At 43.8% G+C, this 17,455-nt stretch overlaps 1 protein-coding gene across 3 annotated transcripts in view; it reads left to right on the top strand.

Moving 5' to 3' along the window:
- LOC110510598 (protein FAM135A) overlaps positions 1–17,455 on the top strand; it is a 52,304-nt gene that overhangs the window by 4,719 nt on the left and 30,130 nt on the right. For 2 of the 3 annotated variants that reach the window (XM_036987640.1, XM_036987635.1), the window contains exons 3-4: positions 7,099–7,178; positions 16,039–16,178. In XM_036987640.1, coding sequence (XP_036843535.1) covers positions 7,099–7,178; positions 16,039–16,178 — 220 coding nt within the window. The remainder of the gene's footprint in view (positions 1–7,098; positions 7,179–16,038; positions 16,179–17,455) is intronic. The other variant, XM_036987644.1, reaches the window with a different exon arrangement.

The raw sequence follows: 17,455 nt of genomic DNA, 5'->3' as shown, positions 1-17,455 counted from the left end.
GCCGTTTCTATTGATTTGTGTGTGTAAAAGTCCTCATCCTCCACCTTCTAATGCAGTCTGAGTAGAAAGCCCCCGCCTGGGGTCGTTGAGTTGACTAGCAAGTAAACACTGGCTCACCTCAAGAGGCCTGACTGACTTTATTTAAAGGGACACTATTTGTAGACATTTTGAGCAGAGGGACTCTGTCATATCTATGTTAAGCGAGCCTACCGCACGCTTCCAGGCTACCACTGTCGCTATAGGCTATTAGTCCCGTTTGTAGATGCACTCGTTTGACTGCCAGTTCTTATTTTCATCCACCATCTGCATGCCGTGCGTCATGCTACCTTTTGAGAGGAATCCAGTCTAGATTTGTCACGATGGTTCCTGTACATGGTGTCAGAAACCTGTCACCCAAGTCATCAGGTCTGAGTAGTGAAACACATATCCATTATGTCTGATCTCTTGATTATGGTCTGGGTTGTGTTCAATAAGACACACAGCGGTAAACAAAATGAAAATTAGTGTTTCTTATTGGACAAGTTCAGGTAGTCCCTCCTTGTTTCAATCTGTTTCCTTCCATTTAATACCTAATGAACACAACCCTGATGGTGGAGCATGGTGTGATAATGGCCTTGGAACCCCATGGTAACTGGCATAAATGTAGTGCAGAGACCAAAAGTAACAGTCTTCCTCAGCCAAGTAGAAAAACAGTATTTTTCCGGGTCCAAGGGTTTGTGTATATTAACACAGGACCTGACGACCATTGTCTTGACAAGGACAGGTCACATGACTTGCCATTGTTGTGGTGCTTCATTCAGTGTTGGAATGCAGAGTTCCCTTCGCTTCACAGTGGCAGTGTAGCTGTGCTGTGATATCTAGGTGTTGATTTGTGTTAACAGTGGCTGTGGGTCAAACCTTTACAATGAGAGCCTTGGCCTTTCCAGCTTTCACAAAACTATTTGGGGTTTATGGCTGGACATTTTAAGCTGCAATGATAAACATGAATTTAGTGGTGATTTGGGCTCTTCTCCACACATCATTCTACAATGAACCTATTAGAAAGTCTATCTAGCCTCTCCTCTTGTACACATTGACGCCTTTGTAATGTTTACAACCTTAAGGCCAAATGTGCTTCCTGCAGCAATGGTTGGCTTTAGCAAGACAAGACCACTGAGATACTGACATGCCTTCAGATCTTTAACTCCACACTGTACACTGATGTTCATCACGCAGATTGTCCTACTGTAACATTGACTCTTCACGGTCCCTGAGGCCTAAACTACTCTGGAAGCTGACATTCCAGTGTAGCGTGACACTCGGCTACACTAAGTGAACAATGTGTCTGTAGCCATCAGAACGCAGTTGGGCTGAGTGTCTGGTTGTAGTGGACTCAGCTGTGGAGCAGAGCAGGAAGCCGGCTGCGGCCTAGATATTCCCCCAACAGAGTTCCCATGACGTCGGCTTCAGAGAGGATGGAAAGCTCTCTTTTTGCTTCCTGCTTCACAGTGGCCTCTACCCACCGTTGTATTGCAGGGATTTTTCTTCCATTGTAATCATTGGGCAGGCAGCCTAAACTGTTCGCCTAGCTCCAAACTGTTTTTATATTATGAATTTTGGTGATGGAAAAACAATTAAATCGTAAACTTAAATGACTAAAAGCAGATATAAAATATGTAGAAAGAATAATGGACCTATATACACTGAGTGTACAAAACATTCTGATTACCTACTCTTTCCATGACACAGACTGACCAGGTGAAAGATATGATCCCTGGTTGATGTCACTAAATCCACTTCAGTCAGTGTAGATGGAGGGGAGGAGACGGGTTAAACAAGGATTTTCAAGCCTTGAGACATGGATTGTGTATGTGTGCTGTTCAGAGGGTAAATGGACAAGACGACATATTGAAGTGCCTTTGAACAGGTTATGGTAGTAGGTGCCAGGCGCACCGGTTTGGGTCAAGAACTGCAACGCTGCTGGGTTTTCATGTTCAACAGTTTTCCTGTGTGTATCAAGAATGGTACACCACCCAAAGGACATCCAGCCAACTTGAGACAACTGTGGGAAGCATTGGAGTCAACATGGGCCAGCCTCCCCGTGGAACGCTTTGGAGTCAACATGGGCCAGCCTCCCCGTGGAACGCTTTGGAGTCAACATGGGCCAGCATCCCCGTGGAACGCTTTGGAGTCAACATGGGCCAGCCTCCCCGTGGAACGCTTTGGAGTCAACATGGGCCAGCCTCCCTGTGGAACGCTTTGGAGTCAACATGGGCCAGCCTCCCCGTGGAACGCTTTGGAGTCAACATGGGCCAGCCTCCCTGTGGAACGCTTTGGAGTCAACATGGGCCAGCCTCCCTGTGGAACGCTTTGGAGTCAACATGGGCCAGCCTCCCTGTGGAACGCTTTGGAGTCAACATGGGCCAGCCTCCCCGTGGAACGCTTTGGAGTCAACATGGGCCAGCCTCCCTGTGGAACGCTTTGGAGTCAACATGGGCCAGCCTCCCTGTGGAACGCTTTGGAGTCAACATGGGCCAGCCTCCCCGTGGAACGCTTTGGAGTCAACATGGGCCAGCCTCCCCGTGGAACGCTTTGGAGTCAACATGGGCCAGCCTCCCTGTGGAACGCTTTGGAGTCAACATGGGCCAGCCTCCCTGTGGAACGCTTTGGAGTCAACATGGGCCAGCCTCCCTGTGGAACGCTTTGGAGTCAACATGGGCCAGCCTCCCTGTGGAACGCTTTTACTTTCTAAAACTAATTGAGGCTGTAATGAGGGCAAAAGGGGGTGTAACTAAATATTAGGAAGGTGTTCCTAATGTTCTGTACACTCAGTGTATATTTGAAATAATATCATCTTTAAGAACTAACCATCGCCAAAATAAAGTTTCACATTCAGGGAGAATAAAATATCCCAAAACAATGAATTTAGCAGTATTCATTTTGTTATTATGTTTGAGAAAAAGAACACAGCCTTAGCCATGGCAAAATGTGTAGAATAGAAGAAAACTAGCATTTAAAACTGCGTCTTTTTCTCTCGGCTCCATGGCAGAATATGTATAATCGCAGAAAATTTGCTTTAAAACAGCAAAATGTTGAATCTACAGAGCCAAGATGGGGGCCTTTTAAAATGTTCTCTAAGATGAAGCCACACTGAGACGTGCTCATTGCCACGCCCGCTGCCACACCCTCCTCGCCACTCCCAGCACCTAAGCCCCTTTTTGAGCCAGAAAAAAAACTGTACAGTTTCCATAGCAATGTTCCCTCTCATTTTCAGGTCTGCTGAGTGCAAACTTGAAAGTTGTGAAAATTCTGTGCAACTTCCAGGGTGCGTTTATTGTGAACACTGAGGCTGTACCTGCTTTAAGTTACAGTTTCAGACAATGGTCAGGTAGGCAACTGTGGCTATTTGATCATAATTTAGAGTGGCCTACCATCAAAAACAATTGAGAAAATGCCTCCCATAACATTCTAACATGGACATAGCTGTTCTATCATTCAACCTACAGTAGCAGCCAATGTGTGGTGTTTAATGTAGGTCTACGTTCCTTGAGACTTTTGACTTGACATTAATATGTTAATCCACTTGTCCTTCAGACAAGGAGGTGACTGAACATGTTGTTGTTGTTGAATGCAAGAAACCACTTTACAAAATAAAATGCATTATTATACCCACACCATTATTACAGAGATTCAGACACATTATGCTACCCTCTGCCTATTGGCTACTTGTATTATAAGACAGGCTTGAATAATCTAACACTTCCCCTTTTAAGACAAAAAAAAGTGCTCTTACCAGACTCACTTTTCGAAGATGTCTAGACATGTAGGAAGCAAGCACTCCCCTATTGTTGACTACTAATGATCTATAACTGGGCTAATAACTCACTAACAAAGGATATGAACAGAATGTGCACACGTGGCTGCATGCAGCTCTTGCTTTGATCTGAAAACAAGCAGATCCCGGTGCAGAGTACACTGAGTCCTGCCTGCCAATACAATGAATTCCGATGCGTTCTGTCTACAACAAAACCTCTTGCAGGTAGTTATGCAAACTAAGTCTTGCATAGTTCGTTTTGTTTCGATATGTTACATTGAAAGTGGCTAATATTGCATTGATTCGATCACAATTCCCACAGTAGAGCGAAGCGTTGATAGTTTTAATTAAAGGGGAAACTCTAAAATTGAATGAAATTCAATCTCCTGCTTCCCTGCGAGGGCTGATGTTTCTTCTGTTTGGCAGTCCCAGTGAACTACGCACGAGCGCAGCTTAGAGGGAACATTGATCCGTAGTGATCTCAATAGCACCTTATATGCAGAGTCCTTTGTCTGCTACGTAGGTGTGATAAAAGACTAGTCCATATCCTAGTGTATTTTGGTCTGTGTCCGGCTGTCTGCTTTCCTTCCATTGGAAACATATGGCGAACATGGGATGTGGTTCAGACGGACACAACAGTGGAATAGGCTGTTCCTTTCTGGTGCTGCATCACAATGTAACAACACCACACACACACACACACACACACACACACACACACACAGCTTTGAGTCAACCTAGTAGTCAGGTTATACCAGCCACGGCTCTGAATCAACCTAGTAGTCAGGTTATACCAGCCACGGCTCTGAATCAGCCTAGTAGTCAGGTTATACTAGCCACGGCTTCAAGTCAGCCTAGTAGTCAGGTTATACCAGCCACGGCTCTGAATCAGCCTAGTAGTCAGGTTATACCAGCCACGGCTCTGAATCAGCCTAGTAGTCAGGTTATACCAGCCACGGCTCTGAATCAGCCTAGTAGTCAGGTTATACCAGCCACGGCTCCGAATCAGCCTAGTGGTCAGGTTATACCAGCCACGGCTCTGAATCAGCCTAGTGGTCAGGTTATACTAGCCACGGCTTCAAGTCAGCCTAGTAGTCAGGATATACCAGCCACGGCTTCAAGTCAGCCTAGTAGTCAGGTTATACCAGCCACGGCTTCAAGTGAGCCTAGTAGTCAGGTTATACCAGCCACGGCTCTGAATCAGCCTAGTAGTCAGGTTATACCAGCCACGGCTCTGAATCAGCCTAGTAGTCAGGTTATACCAGCCACGGCTCTGAATCAGCCTAGTAGTCAGGTTATACCAGCCACGGCTCCGAATCAGCCTAGTGGTCAGGTTATACCAGCCACGGCTCTGAATCAGCCTAGTGGTCAGGTTATACCAGCCACGGCTCTGAATCAGCCTAGCGGTCAGGTTATACCAGCCACGGCTCTGAATCAGCCTAGTAGTCAGGTTATACCAGCCACGGCTCTGAATCAGCCTAGTGTTCAGGTTATACCAGCCACGGCTCTGAATCAGCCTAGCGGTCAGGTTATACCAGCAACGGCTCTGAATCAGCCTAGCGGTCAGGTTATACCAGCCACGGCTCTGAATCAGCCTAGTAGTCAGGTTATACCAGCCACGGCTCTGAATCAGCCTAGTGGTCAGGTTATACCAGCAAAACATCTCTTACACATCTGGGAAATGTACATTCAAAAGGAGACAGCATGTTGTAATCCTGTCCTGAGCAGAGCACTGACCAGCAGACAGTCTCAGAGTAGGACTGCTGTTCTAGGATCAGGTCCACCCAGGTTGTCGTGTAATCTTATTCATTATGATCGTAAAGAGAGAACTGATCCCATATCAGTACATGTTTGTTTGAATATGGGCCCTGGTCTTTCTTTACCCATCAATACTTTAAATGTGAGTTTAACACACAAGTGAGTGTTAAAGAAAGTGCTCATTATTCATTCATGAAAAGTTCAAGCTCGTTTTACTTGCCTTTAGTAAACCTACACCGACTGTTCTCTTCTTACGAGGCTGTCTGTCCCCTGTCTCCACTCTAAACTACAGGCCTATAGATGACCCCAACAGAGCCAGACTCTTTCTATACTCTGTCTTCACAACGTATTCATACCTCCTGACCTATTCCACATGTGGATTCAACATGTGTTTCTCACCCATCTACACCCACAACCTCATGACAAAATGGATGAAATACATGTGTTTCTCACCCATCTACACACACAACTTCATGACAAAATGAAAACATATTTTTAGAAATGTTTGCAAATGTATTGAAAATTAAATACAGAAATATCTCAGGATGTGTGTTTAGAAATATTTTGATTCTGTACAGATGTTTTTTCTCTGTCATTTAGGTTTGTATTGTAGAGTAACTATAATGTTGTTGATCCAACCTCAGTTTTCTCCTATCACAGCCATTAAACTCTTGACTTTTTTAAACTTACCATTGGCCTCATGGTAAAATCCCTGAGCGGTTTCCTTCCTCTCAGGCAATTTGAGTTAGGAAGGACTGTATCTTTGTAGTAACTGGGTGTATTGATACACCATCTAAAGTGTAATTTATAACTTCACCATGTTGAAAGGGATATTCAATGTCTTCTTTTTTTATTTCTACCCATCTACTAATAGGTGCCCTTCTTTGTGAGGCATTGGAAAACCTCCCTGGTCTTTGTGGTTGAATCTGTGTTTGAAATTCACTGCTCGACTGAGGGATCTTACAGATATGTGGTGGGGTACAGAGATAAGGTAGTCACTCAACTCATGTTAAACACTATTGCACACGGAGTCCTTGCAACATATTATGTGACTTGTTAAGCACATTTTTACTCCTGAACTTCTTTCGGTTTGTCCTAACAAAGGGGTTGAATACTTATTGATTTAAGACATTTCAGCTTTTCATTTTTTATGAATCTGTCAAAAAAATCTAAAAACATATTCCACTTTGTAATTATGGTGTGTAGGCCAGTGACAAACCTACATTTAATCATTTTAAATTCAGGCTGTAACACACCAGAATGTGGAGAAAGTCCAGGGGTTTGAATACCTTCTGAAGGCTCTGTAGGCTAGAGATTTTTAATAGGCCAATTGTTCTAATTTCAGTTGGGTTAAAGCTACAGTATGTCCCATCAAATGAGTTCTGTGCTTAGAATTCCTACATCCTTTAGCAACCTTGGACTAGAACATGCAGTGTCTACCTTCGTCATCAAGATGTTGGAGTGACAGCTGTAAGAGCCTGGGTTCCAGTCCTGGAAGAACACTATGTCCTCCCTGTTGTTTTCATTACTAACGGTTTGTCTCCCAGGTTCTACCAGATCCGTGCCAGTATGAAAGTGCCATCACGAGTCCCTCACAAAGTAGAGGCCAGTCTACTCCACCCACCAGGTCAGTTAACACACACACATTCACTTTTTCTATCTCTATCTCTCTATCTCTCTCTCTCTATCTCTCTAAAATGCTTTAGTTGTGTGTGTCCAACCATAAAGAAATCGCCTTATTTTGTATTATTAATTATTATTATTTGTGTGTCCATTTTCGGGAAACTTGTCTTGCATCTCAACAAATCACAGCACAGTAGGGATTAGTTGTTGTTATTATTATTATTATTAGTTATTTATTCAGTTGACTTCTACTGGTGGGAATAGCTGATTTCTGGGCTCTGGGGTTTTTGTAAAGATGGAGTCAGTATCTGTGGCCTGATGGTAGGAGCTGTACTCCTGGTTGAGTGGGTGTGTCAGGTCAGTGGCAATTCTCACTCCTGCCCTCACTACTGTCTCCAAGAACAGCGCTTCCATGTTCTTCAGAATAACTCAATGTGGTTGTTTTTAATAGTGATGGATAACTGTTTGTACCAGGCTTGGAAACACAATGTGGTTGTTTTAATAGAGATGGATAACTGTTCTACCAGGCTTGGAAACACAATGTGGTTGATTTAATAGAGATGGATAACTGTTGTACCAGGCTTGGAAACACAATGTGGTTGTTTTAATAGAGATGGATAACTGTTCTACCAGGCTTGGAAACACAATGTGGTTGTTTTAATAGAGATGGATAACTGTACCAGGCTTGGAAACACAATGTGGTTGTTTTAATAGAGATGGATAACTGTTTGTACCAGGCTTGGAAACACAATGTGGTTGTTTTAATAGAGATGGATAACTGTTGTACCAGGCTTGGAAACACAATGTGGTTGTTTTAATAGAGATGGATAACTGTTGTACCAGGCTTGGAAACACAATGTGGTTGTTTTAATAGAGATGGATAACTGTTTGTACCAGGCTTGGAAACACAATGTGGTTGTTTTAATAGTGATGGATAACTGTTCTACCAGACTTGGAAACACAATGTGGTTGTTTTAATAGTGATGGATAACTGTTGTACCAGGCTTGGAAACACAATGTGGTTGTTTTAATAGAGATGGATAACTGTACCAGGCTTGGAAACACAATGTGGTTGTTTTAATAGTGATGGATAACTGTTTGTACCAGGCTTGGAAACACAATGTGGTTGTTTTAATAGAGATGGATAACTGTTCTACCAGACTTGGAAACACAATGTGGTTGTTTTAATAGAGATGGATAACTGTTCTACCAGGCTTGGAAACACAATGTGGTTGTTTTAATAGTGATGGATAACTGTTCTACCAGGCTTGGAAACACAATGTGGTTGTTTTTAATAGTGATGGATAACTGTTGTACCAGGCTTGGAAACACAATGTGGTTGTTTTAATAGTGATGGATAACTGTTCTACCAGGCTTGGAAACACAATGTGGTTGTTTTAATAGAGATGGATAACTGTTGTACCAGGCTTGGAAACACAATGTGGTTGTTTTAATAGAGATGGATAACTGTTGTACCAGGCTTGGAAACACAATGTGGTTGTTTTAATAGTGATGGATAACTGTTGTACCAGGCTTGGAAACACAATGTGGTTGTTTTAATAGTGATGGATAACTGTTTGTACCAGGCTTGGAAACACAATGTGGTTGTTTTAATAGTGATGGATAACTGTTGTACCAGGCTTGGAAACACAATGTGGTTGTTTTAATAGTGATGGATAACTGTTTGTACCAGGCTTGGAAACATAATGTGGTTGTTTTAATAGTGATGGATAACTGTTCTACCAGACTTGGAAACACAATGTGGTTGTTTTAATAGTGATGGATAACTGTTTGTACCAGGCTTGGAAACACAATGTGGTTGTTTTAATAGTGATGGATAACTGTTCTACCAGGCTTGGAAACACAATGTGGTTGTTTTAATAGTGATGGATAACTGTTGTACCAGGCTTGGAAACACAATGTGGTTGTTTTAATAGTGATGGATAACTGTTTGTACCAGGCTTGGAAACATAATGTGGTTGTTTTAATAGAGATGGATAACTGTTGTACCAGGCTTGGAAACACAATGTGGTTGTTTTAATAGTGATGGATAACTGTTGTACCAGGCTTGGAAACACAATGTGGTTGTTTTAATAGAGATGGATAACTGTTCTACCAGACTTGGAAACATAATGTGGTTGTTTTTTATTGACCTGATATTTCTTTAATTTCCTCAGGAAATACAGTCCTTGTTGTATATCTGTTGTGTTTGAGTCCAGGAGAGTTTTGAGTCTATTATAGTTCCAAGATATTTGTGCTCAACTGATTCTATTTGAAGTCGATGTGGATGGGCCCGGTATCATCTTTTATATTTCTGAGGTTTGTCACTTCCTTTGTTTTCCCCCTTTTAAGAATGTGTTTTCCTTATTTCTGTCCTGTAGTCATCCTGGACACCTCTATTAAACCAACACCTTGCTGTATCATCTGCATACTTTACTGTTTCACCTTCTGGTGTTATTTGGGTGCAAATGTTAGTGTAGAGGGTGAACCGAACCAGCAAAAGGACACTGCTCTGGGGTACCCTTATATTGGCGGTTAGTGGGTTCTGATGTATTCACACTGAACCTCACTCTTCTGACCCGACTGGTGAGAGAACACCTGATCCAGTTGATGAGACGTGCGTTGATGCTCATGGTCACTAGTTTGTTCACCAGAATATCAGGACGTAATGTGTCGAAAGCAGATAAAAACAAATCTACAAAAAGTATTGTGGCGTCTGAACGTGGTTTATCCAGATCATGTAGATTTGATGAAGGAGGAAGACCGGTGCATCTTCAGCTCCACGGCCTGGTTTATATGCCAGCTGGAACGGGTCCAGTAGGCTCTCTGTGTGCAGGAGTAGGTGTCCCAGGACAATGGGGTCCAAACATTAGATCATCACAGAGGTTAAGCAGATGGGATGACCGTCATTCAGGGATTGGGATGATTCACTTTGTGAATGGGCACGATAGTTTCACTTTTCTAGATTTGGGTGGTTCTGCTGCTGTCCAATGACATTTGAAAAAGTATTCTGTACATGTTACACAGCCACTTACACTCCCTGATAACATCCCACTTAGACCATCACAGCCTTTTGCTTTCTGAGGATTGAGTTTGGAGAAGACCTGAAAGGCAACCTTTTCAGAGACGATTCTGGGACTCTGGGATGATTCTGGGACTGCCATCCCATGTATTGTTATTTTCAAGTATGTTTTTCATTCTGAGTTTGTAATCCAAGTAGTTTTTAAACTACTTTAATGTTTCTTTGAATGGATTTCATCAGAGTTGTATCCACCCCTTGACTTTTTCCACATTTTGTTACATCCTTATTCTAAAATGGATGAAATTTTTGCACATAATTTTTTAAAATTTACATACGTATTCAGACCCTTTACGCTTAATGGGTTCTGAGTTCTAAACTTGAAATATTGTTAATCATGAGGAAATGAGGAGTGCCACAGTCTGGTTTCTACACCAGAAGTGAATGGGTATCCATAGGAGGTCGGTCAATTAAGGGTGGATATGAGCCAGAGGCTTGGAATGTACTGAGTAAAGGAAAGACAATCACATGTTTGCAGTCACTGATAAGGGTGGAGAGATGTGGATTAGTGTGGAATGGGGGCCGAGGTCAGGTCACATTAAGGGAGAAGGAACAGTACCTTTGGCAGCGTTTACAGCCTCAAGTCTTCTCGGTTATGACGCTATAAGCTCGGCACACATGTGTTTGGGGAGTTTCTCCTATTCTTCTCTGAAGATTCTCTCAAGCTCTGTCAGGTTGGATGGGGAGCGTCGCTGCACAGCTATTTTCAGGTCTCTCCAGAGATGTTCGATCAGTGGCTGGGCCACTCAACGACATTCAGAGACTAGTCCCGAAGCCACTCCTGCGTTGTCTTGGCTGTGTGCTTAGGGTCGTTGTCCTGTTGGAAGGTGAACCTTCGCCCCAGTCTGAAGTCCTGAGTGTTCTGGAACATGTTTTCATCAATGTTCTCTGTACTTTGCTCCGTTCATCTTTCCCTCGATCCTGACTAGTCTTTCAGTCCCTGCTGCTGAAAAATATCCCCACAGCATGATGCTGCCACCACCATGCTTCACTGTAGGGATGGTGCCAGGTTTCCTCCAGACTTGACGCTTGGCATTCAGGCCAGAGGAACTCTGGAGCACTGGAGTTACCATCGTGTTCTTGGTCTCTTCCCTGACCAAAGCCCTTCTCCCCCGATTGCTGCAGACGTTGTTTGATACCCTTTCACAGATCTGTGCCTCGACACAATCCTGTCTCGGAGCTCTACGGACAATTCCTTCGACCTCATGGCTTGGTTTTTCCTCTGACATGCGCTGTCAACTGTGGGACCTTTTATATAGACAGCTGTGTGGCTTTCAAAATCATGTCCAATCAATTTAATTTATAACAGGTGGACTCCAATCAAGTTATAGAAACATCCTCAAGGATGATCAATGGAAACAGGATGCACCTGAGCTCATTTTTGAGTCCCATAGCAAATGGTCTGAATAGGTATGTAAGTCAGGTATTTATTTTCTTTTTTTGTGGGGTGGGGGGGTGGGGGGTTGCAAACATTTCTAGAAACCTGTTTTCGCTTCGTCATTATGGGGTATTGTGTGTAGATTGATGATTTTTTAAAATCAATTTTAGAATAAGGCTGAAACGTAACATGTAGAAAATGTCAAGGGTGTCTGAATAGTTTCAGAACACACTGTATGTAGTCAGTAATGGTCCCATTCAGTTCCTCAGTGTTTTTGTTTGTGTCACATAATACCCCCCAAATGGTACAGTCAAAGCAGCCTTTTAATAACATGTCCATATTTATTTCAGACCAATCCTTCACCTACGTTATCCAAGGTTTTTCAGATGGCATGTTCTGTTTGTAACGATGTGAGAGCAAGATGGAATTATGATCCGAGTCCAAGTTGTGCTGTATTTTTTCTAACCATTCGTTATGCTTCATTAATTAACAGGGATGTTTTCTGATTGCGAGTGTAGCAGGTTCCATATTGTTCATCATTTGGGAGGGTTTTGTTTAAGTTCTTGGTTTGCCTTCAACATATTTTACTATGAAGGGAATGATTAGGCCAGACGTTAACCTTTCTAGCGCAGGGGTTCCGCTAGCGGAACACCTCGACAACATTCCGCTGAGAAGGCAGCGCGCGAATTTCAAAAATATATTTTTAGAAATATGTAACTTTCACAAGTCCAATACAGCAAATGAAAGATAAACATCTTGTTAATCTACCCATCGTGTCCGATTTAAAAAATGCTTTACAGCTAAAGCACAACATATGATTATGTTAGATCACCGCCAACTCGAAAAAACACAGCCATTTTTCCAGCCAAAGATAGGAGTCACAAAAAGCAGAAATATAGATGAAATTAATCACTAACCTTTGATCTTCATCAGATGACACTCATAGGACATCATTTTACACAATACATTTAAGTTTTGTTCGATAATGTGCATATTTATATCCAAAAATCTCAGTTTACATTGGTGCCTTACGTGCAGTAATGTTTTGATTCCAAAACATCCGGTGATTTTGCAGAAATACTAATAATAAACATTGATAAAAGATACTAGTGTTATTCACAGAATTAAAGATAGACTTCTCCTTAATGCAACCGCTGTGTCAGATTTCTTTTTAAACTTTTACGGAAAAAGCGTAATCTGAGAACGGCACTCAGAACCCAAAACAGCCAGAGGAATAACCGCCATTTTGGAATCAACAAAGTTAGAAACAACACCATAAATATTCACTTACCTTTGATCTTCATCAGAAGGCAGTCCCAGGAATCCCAGTTCGACAATAAATGACTGATTTGTTCCATCATTTATGTCCAAATAGCCACTTGTTGTTAGCGTGTTCAGCCCAGTAACCCATCTTCATGAGGCGCAAGCATTTCATCCAGACAAAAAAATTAAAGTTCCATTACAGTCCTTTAGAAACATGTCAAACGATGTATGGAATCAATCAATAATGTTCCAACCAGAGAATTCCTTTGTCTTTAGAAAGGCACTGGAACGAGAGGTAACTCTGTCGGGAGCGCGCGTCATGAGACCGAGGCACTATGCCAGAACACTGACTCAAACAGGTCTCATGAGCCCCTCCTTTATAGGAGAATCCTCATTCACATTTAAAAAGACAGTTGACATCTAGTGGAAGCCCTAGGAAGTGCAACCTCATCCATATCTCAATGTGTACTTGGTAGGCCAAGCTTTGAAAAACTACAAACCTCAGATGTCCCACTTCCTGGTTGGATTTTTCTCAGGTTTTCGCCTACCATATGAGTTCTGTTATACTCAGACATCATTCAAACAGTTTTAGAAACTTCAGAGTGTTTTCTATCCAATACTAATAATAATATGCATATATTAGCATCTGGGACAGAGTAGGAGGCAGTTCACTCTGGGCACGCTATTCATCCAAAAGTGAAAATGCTGCCCCCTATCCAACTGGATCCTTGATACTATTTTCTAGTGTAAGTGACCACCTATAAAAGCTAGCTTGTATGGTTGATTAATTTGTCAGAGAGGTTATTTCAAAGGGCAGCAAGCTGAGAGATGATAAATATGATATGAAGCTCTCCTCTAAATCGTCTGGTCTGATTTTGTGCGTTCCAGAATGGTGATGCTGTCTCTTTTAATGTGAAAGATGGCGTTCATCTAGAGTTCCAATGTGTGAGTTGAATATCCATTTGAACTGACAGTGATACTCTTGGTTGAATGACATTGAGGGAAGCCCTTCAGATGAATGTGGATTTGGTCTACTCCTCCATTGGGTTTTGTTGTTGGTTTGGAGTTGGCATAGTGGCAGGACTGGTTGATCTCACAAAACCAGCCTTGTTCCCAGCTCTTTTCTGAGTCCTGGCAGCCTGGAACAGTCACAGCTCATCCCTGTCCTGGTCTGCACTGAGTGGAATGCCTTTGCTCCCTCCACTGCAGCCTCACAATACGCTGCATTCTGTCCCCCAACAACCAATCCTCCTGTCACAGTGAGGATTAAGAGGGGACAAAGGAGGATGAGATTGCAGGATGCTCCAGTGTTTTCTGCTCTGAGCCTGATAGGAGTCAGTGAGAGGCTGAGAGCTTTAGCTGAGTGAGTTTGGTTCTTCCTCCTCACCTCAACCCTGGGGTTTCTAAGTGGCCTATTAATAGGAGGCCTTGTCTCTGGTCTCTTGCTAGCCAGGTCTCTCTGGCATTGGTAGTACACCCAATTGACTAGAGTTGGTGTTATACTTTAAGTGGTGAAAAAGGCTAATTCCCCAAAATGGGGTTGTTTCATTTTCAGCAGAAAGCTGTTCCATGAGCTTGTATTGTATTTTCCACCAGCAGTATGGTGTTTTCCTTCCTGGGTTGGTGGATTCCTGTTCCTCTCTGGTCTTTCCCTCCACGGCTATAGTGCTGTTAGTACCTCTACGGCTGATCTCATAGTTGTAGGTTCTATAGTGCTGTTAGTTCCTCCACGGCTGATCTCATAGTTGCAGGTTCTGTAGTGCTGTTAGTTCCTCCACGGCTGATCTCATAGTTGCAGGTTCTATAGTGCTGTTAGTTCCTCCACGGCTGATCTCATAGTTGCAGGTTCTATAGTGCTGTTAGTTCCTCCACGGCTGATCACATAGTTGCAGGTTCTATAGTGCTGTTAATCACCTAGAAAGGATAGGAAATGGTTAGTCATCCTTGTAAGCCATCAGCCATGTGTAAAAACAACCAACAGACTGACTGCGTCTGTTTGCTGTGTCTATGCTGCCAGGACATGCCTCAGACTGCTGCCAGGTCACAGCTGACATCCTGGATGTCTGCTAGAGGGAACATGTACTGTAAGCTGTTCATAGGAAGTTAACTGGCCAACTTCTCACCGGTACCTAGTAGTGCTGGGAATTGCCAGGGACCTCACAATACGATATTATCACCATACGTTGGTGCCGATGTGATATGTGTCACAATTCTCACAATTCTATATGTATTGCTATTCGATACTGTGATTTTATTAGGATTCCATGTTCCCAACATATTGCTCACCATATGTCTGCTGCAGAGGGACAGATAGCCAATGGAAAACCAGTTTTGATCTGTCATGGAAATAAAAGTACTAAAAACAAATTGGCTACTTATTTAAAAAGAAGATGGAGAAAAAAGTTTTGGTACAGCTAAGCAGCGCAAAAATGTATATTGCGATAGTCATAATTATGCGATATATCGTCATATTATCCTGATATGTTAATGTTTGGCTTTTTCCCCCTATTAGTAGTACCTAACCCCCCCTCCTCTCAGTATCTAACCCCCCCTCCTCTCAGTATCTACCCCCCCTCTTCTCAGTACCTACCCCCCCTCCTCTCAGTACCTAACCCCCCCACCCCTCTCAGTACCTAACCCCCCCCACTCCTCTCAATACCTAACCCCCCCCACTCCTCTCAATACCTAACCCCCCCCCCCCCCCTCCTCTCAGTACCTAACCTCCCCTCTCCTCTCAGTACCTAACCTCCCCCTCTGTACCTACCCCCCCTCCTCTCAGTACCCAACCCCCCCTCCTCTCAGTACCTAACCCCCCCTCCTCTCAGTACCTAACCCCCCCTCCTCTCAGTACCTAACCCCCCCACTTCTCTCAGTACCTAACCCCCCCACTTCTCTCCAGTACCTAACCCCCCCCCCCCCCACTCCTCTCCAGTACCTAACCCCCCCCCCACTCCTCTCCAGTGTCTAACCCCCCCACTCCTCTCCAGTGTCTAACCCCCCCCACTCCTCTCCAGTGTCTAACCCCCCCACTCCTCTTCAGTTCCTAGCCTCCGGTTAATCTCAGTTATTTTGTTCATACAGTCATTGTGTATTACTGTGTTGATGTAAGTTTTCTGCATTCAAACAAATGTCTTCTCATTACAGGTTCTGATCTGGCCTTCCCTGCAGCTGTGGTCGATGACGTCATCTGCAGCAAGACCTTCCAGATCCTCTATAAGAACGAGGAGGTGGTTGTCAATGATGTGCTGGTGTTCAAAATCATGATGCTGCTGGATGAGAAGAAGGTAATGAAGCTAGATTGTAGGCTAAAACGAGGAAGCTAGACTGTAGGCTAAAACGAGGAAGCTAGACTGTAGGCTAAGCTGAGGAGGCTATAGACTGTAGGCTAAGCTGAGGAGGCTAGACTGTAGGCTAAGCTGAGGAGGCTAGACTGTAGGCTAAGCTGAGGAGGCTAGACTGTAGGCTAAGCTGAGGAGGCTAGACTGTAGGCTAAGCTGAGGAGGCTAGACTGTAGGCTAAGCTGAGGAGGCTAGACTGTAGGCTAAGCTGAGGAGGCTAGACTGTAGGCTAAGCTGAGGAGGCTAGACTGTAGGCTAAGCTGAGGAGGCTAGACTGTAGGCTAAGCTGAGGAGGCTAGACTGTAGGCTAAGCTGAGGAGGCTAGACTGTAGGCGAAGCTGAGGAGGCTATAGGCTAAACTGAGGAAGCTATAGGCTAAGCTGAGGAGGCTATAGACTGTAGGCTAAGCTGAGGAGGCTATAGACTGTAGGCTAAGCTGAGGAGGCTAGACTGTAGGCTAAGCTGAGGAGGCTAGACTGTAGGCTAAGCTGAGGAGGCTATAGACTGTAGGCTAAGCTGAGGAGGCTAGACTGTAGGCTAAGCTGAGGAGGCTAGACTGTAGGCTAAGCTGAGGAGGCTAGACTGTAGGCTAAGCTGAGGAGGCTAGACTGTAGGCTAAGCTGAGGAGGCTAGACTGTAGGCTAAGCTGAGGAGGCTAGACTGTAGGCGAAGCTGAGGAGGCTATAGGCTAAACTGAGGAAGCTATAGGCTGTAGGCTAAGCTGAGGAGGCTATAGACTGTAGGCTAAGCTGAGGAGGCTATAGACTGTAGGCTAAGCTGAGGAGGCTATAGACTGTAGGCTAAGCTGAGGAGGCTAGACTGTAGGCTAAGCTGAGGAGGCTAGACTGTAGGATAAAATAAGATGAGGAAGCTAGACTGTAGACTAAAATAAGATGAGGAAGCTAGACTGTAGGTTAAAATAAGATGAGGAAGCTAGACTGTAGGCTAAAATAAGCTGAGGAAGCTAGACTGTAGGCTAAAATAAGACGAGGAAGCTAGACTGTAGGCTAAGCTGAGGAAGCTAGACTGTAGGCTAAGACCGTGACCAATGACCAAGTTGTCGTTGTGCTGGTTAGAATCAGTTCTGCTATAGAGGACAATAGGCTGACTTTCACTGAGGCTCTGGCTAGCCTGTGTTCAAATGTCCACAGTAGCATACTACTTACAATGCCCAATACATTGCTTCATACTGAGTGAGCTTGAGCTCCACTGCAGTGATCCAT

This window comes from Oncorhynchus mykiss, chromosome 1 (genome assembly GCF_013265735.2).
Source record: "Oncorhynchus mykiss isolate Arlee chromosome 1, USDA_OmykA_1.1, whole genome shotgun sequence".
Taxonomy (NCBI): domain Eukaryota; kingdom Metazoa; phylum Chordata; class Actinopteri; order Salmoniformes; family Salmonidae; genus Oncorhynchus; species Oncorhynchus mykiss.
Note: the sequence above shows the minus strand (reverse complement) of the source record. Positions and strands in the feature narration are given on the sequence as shown.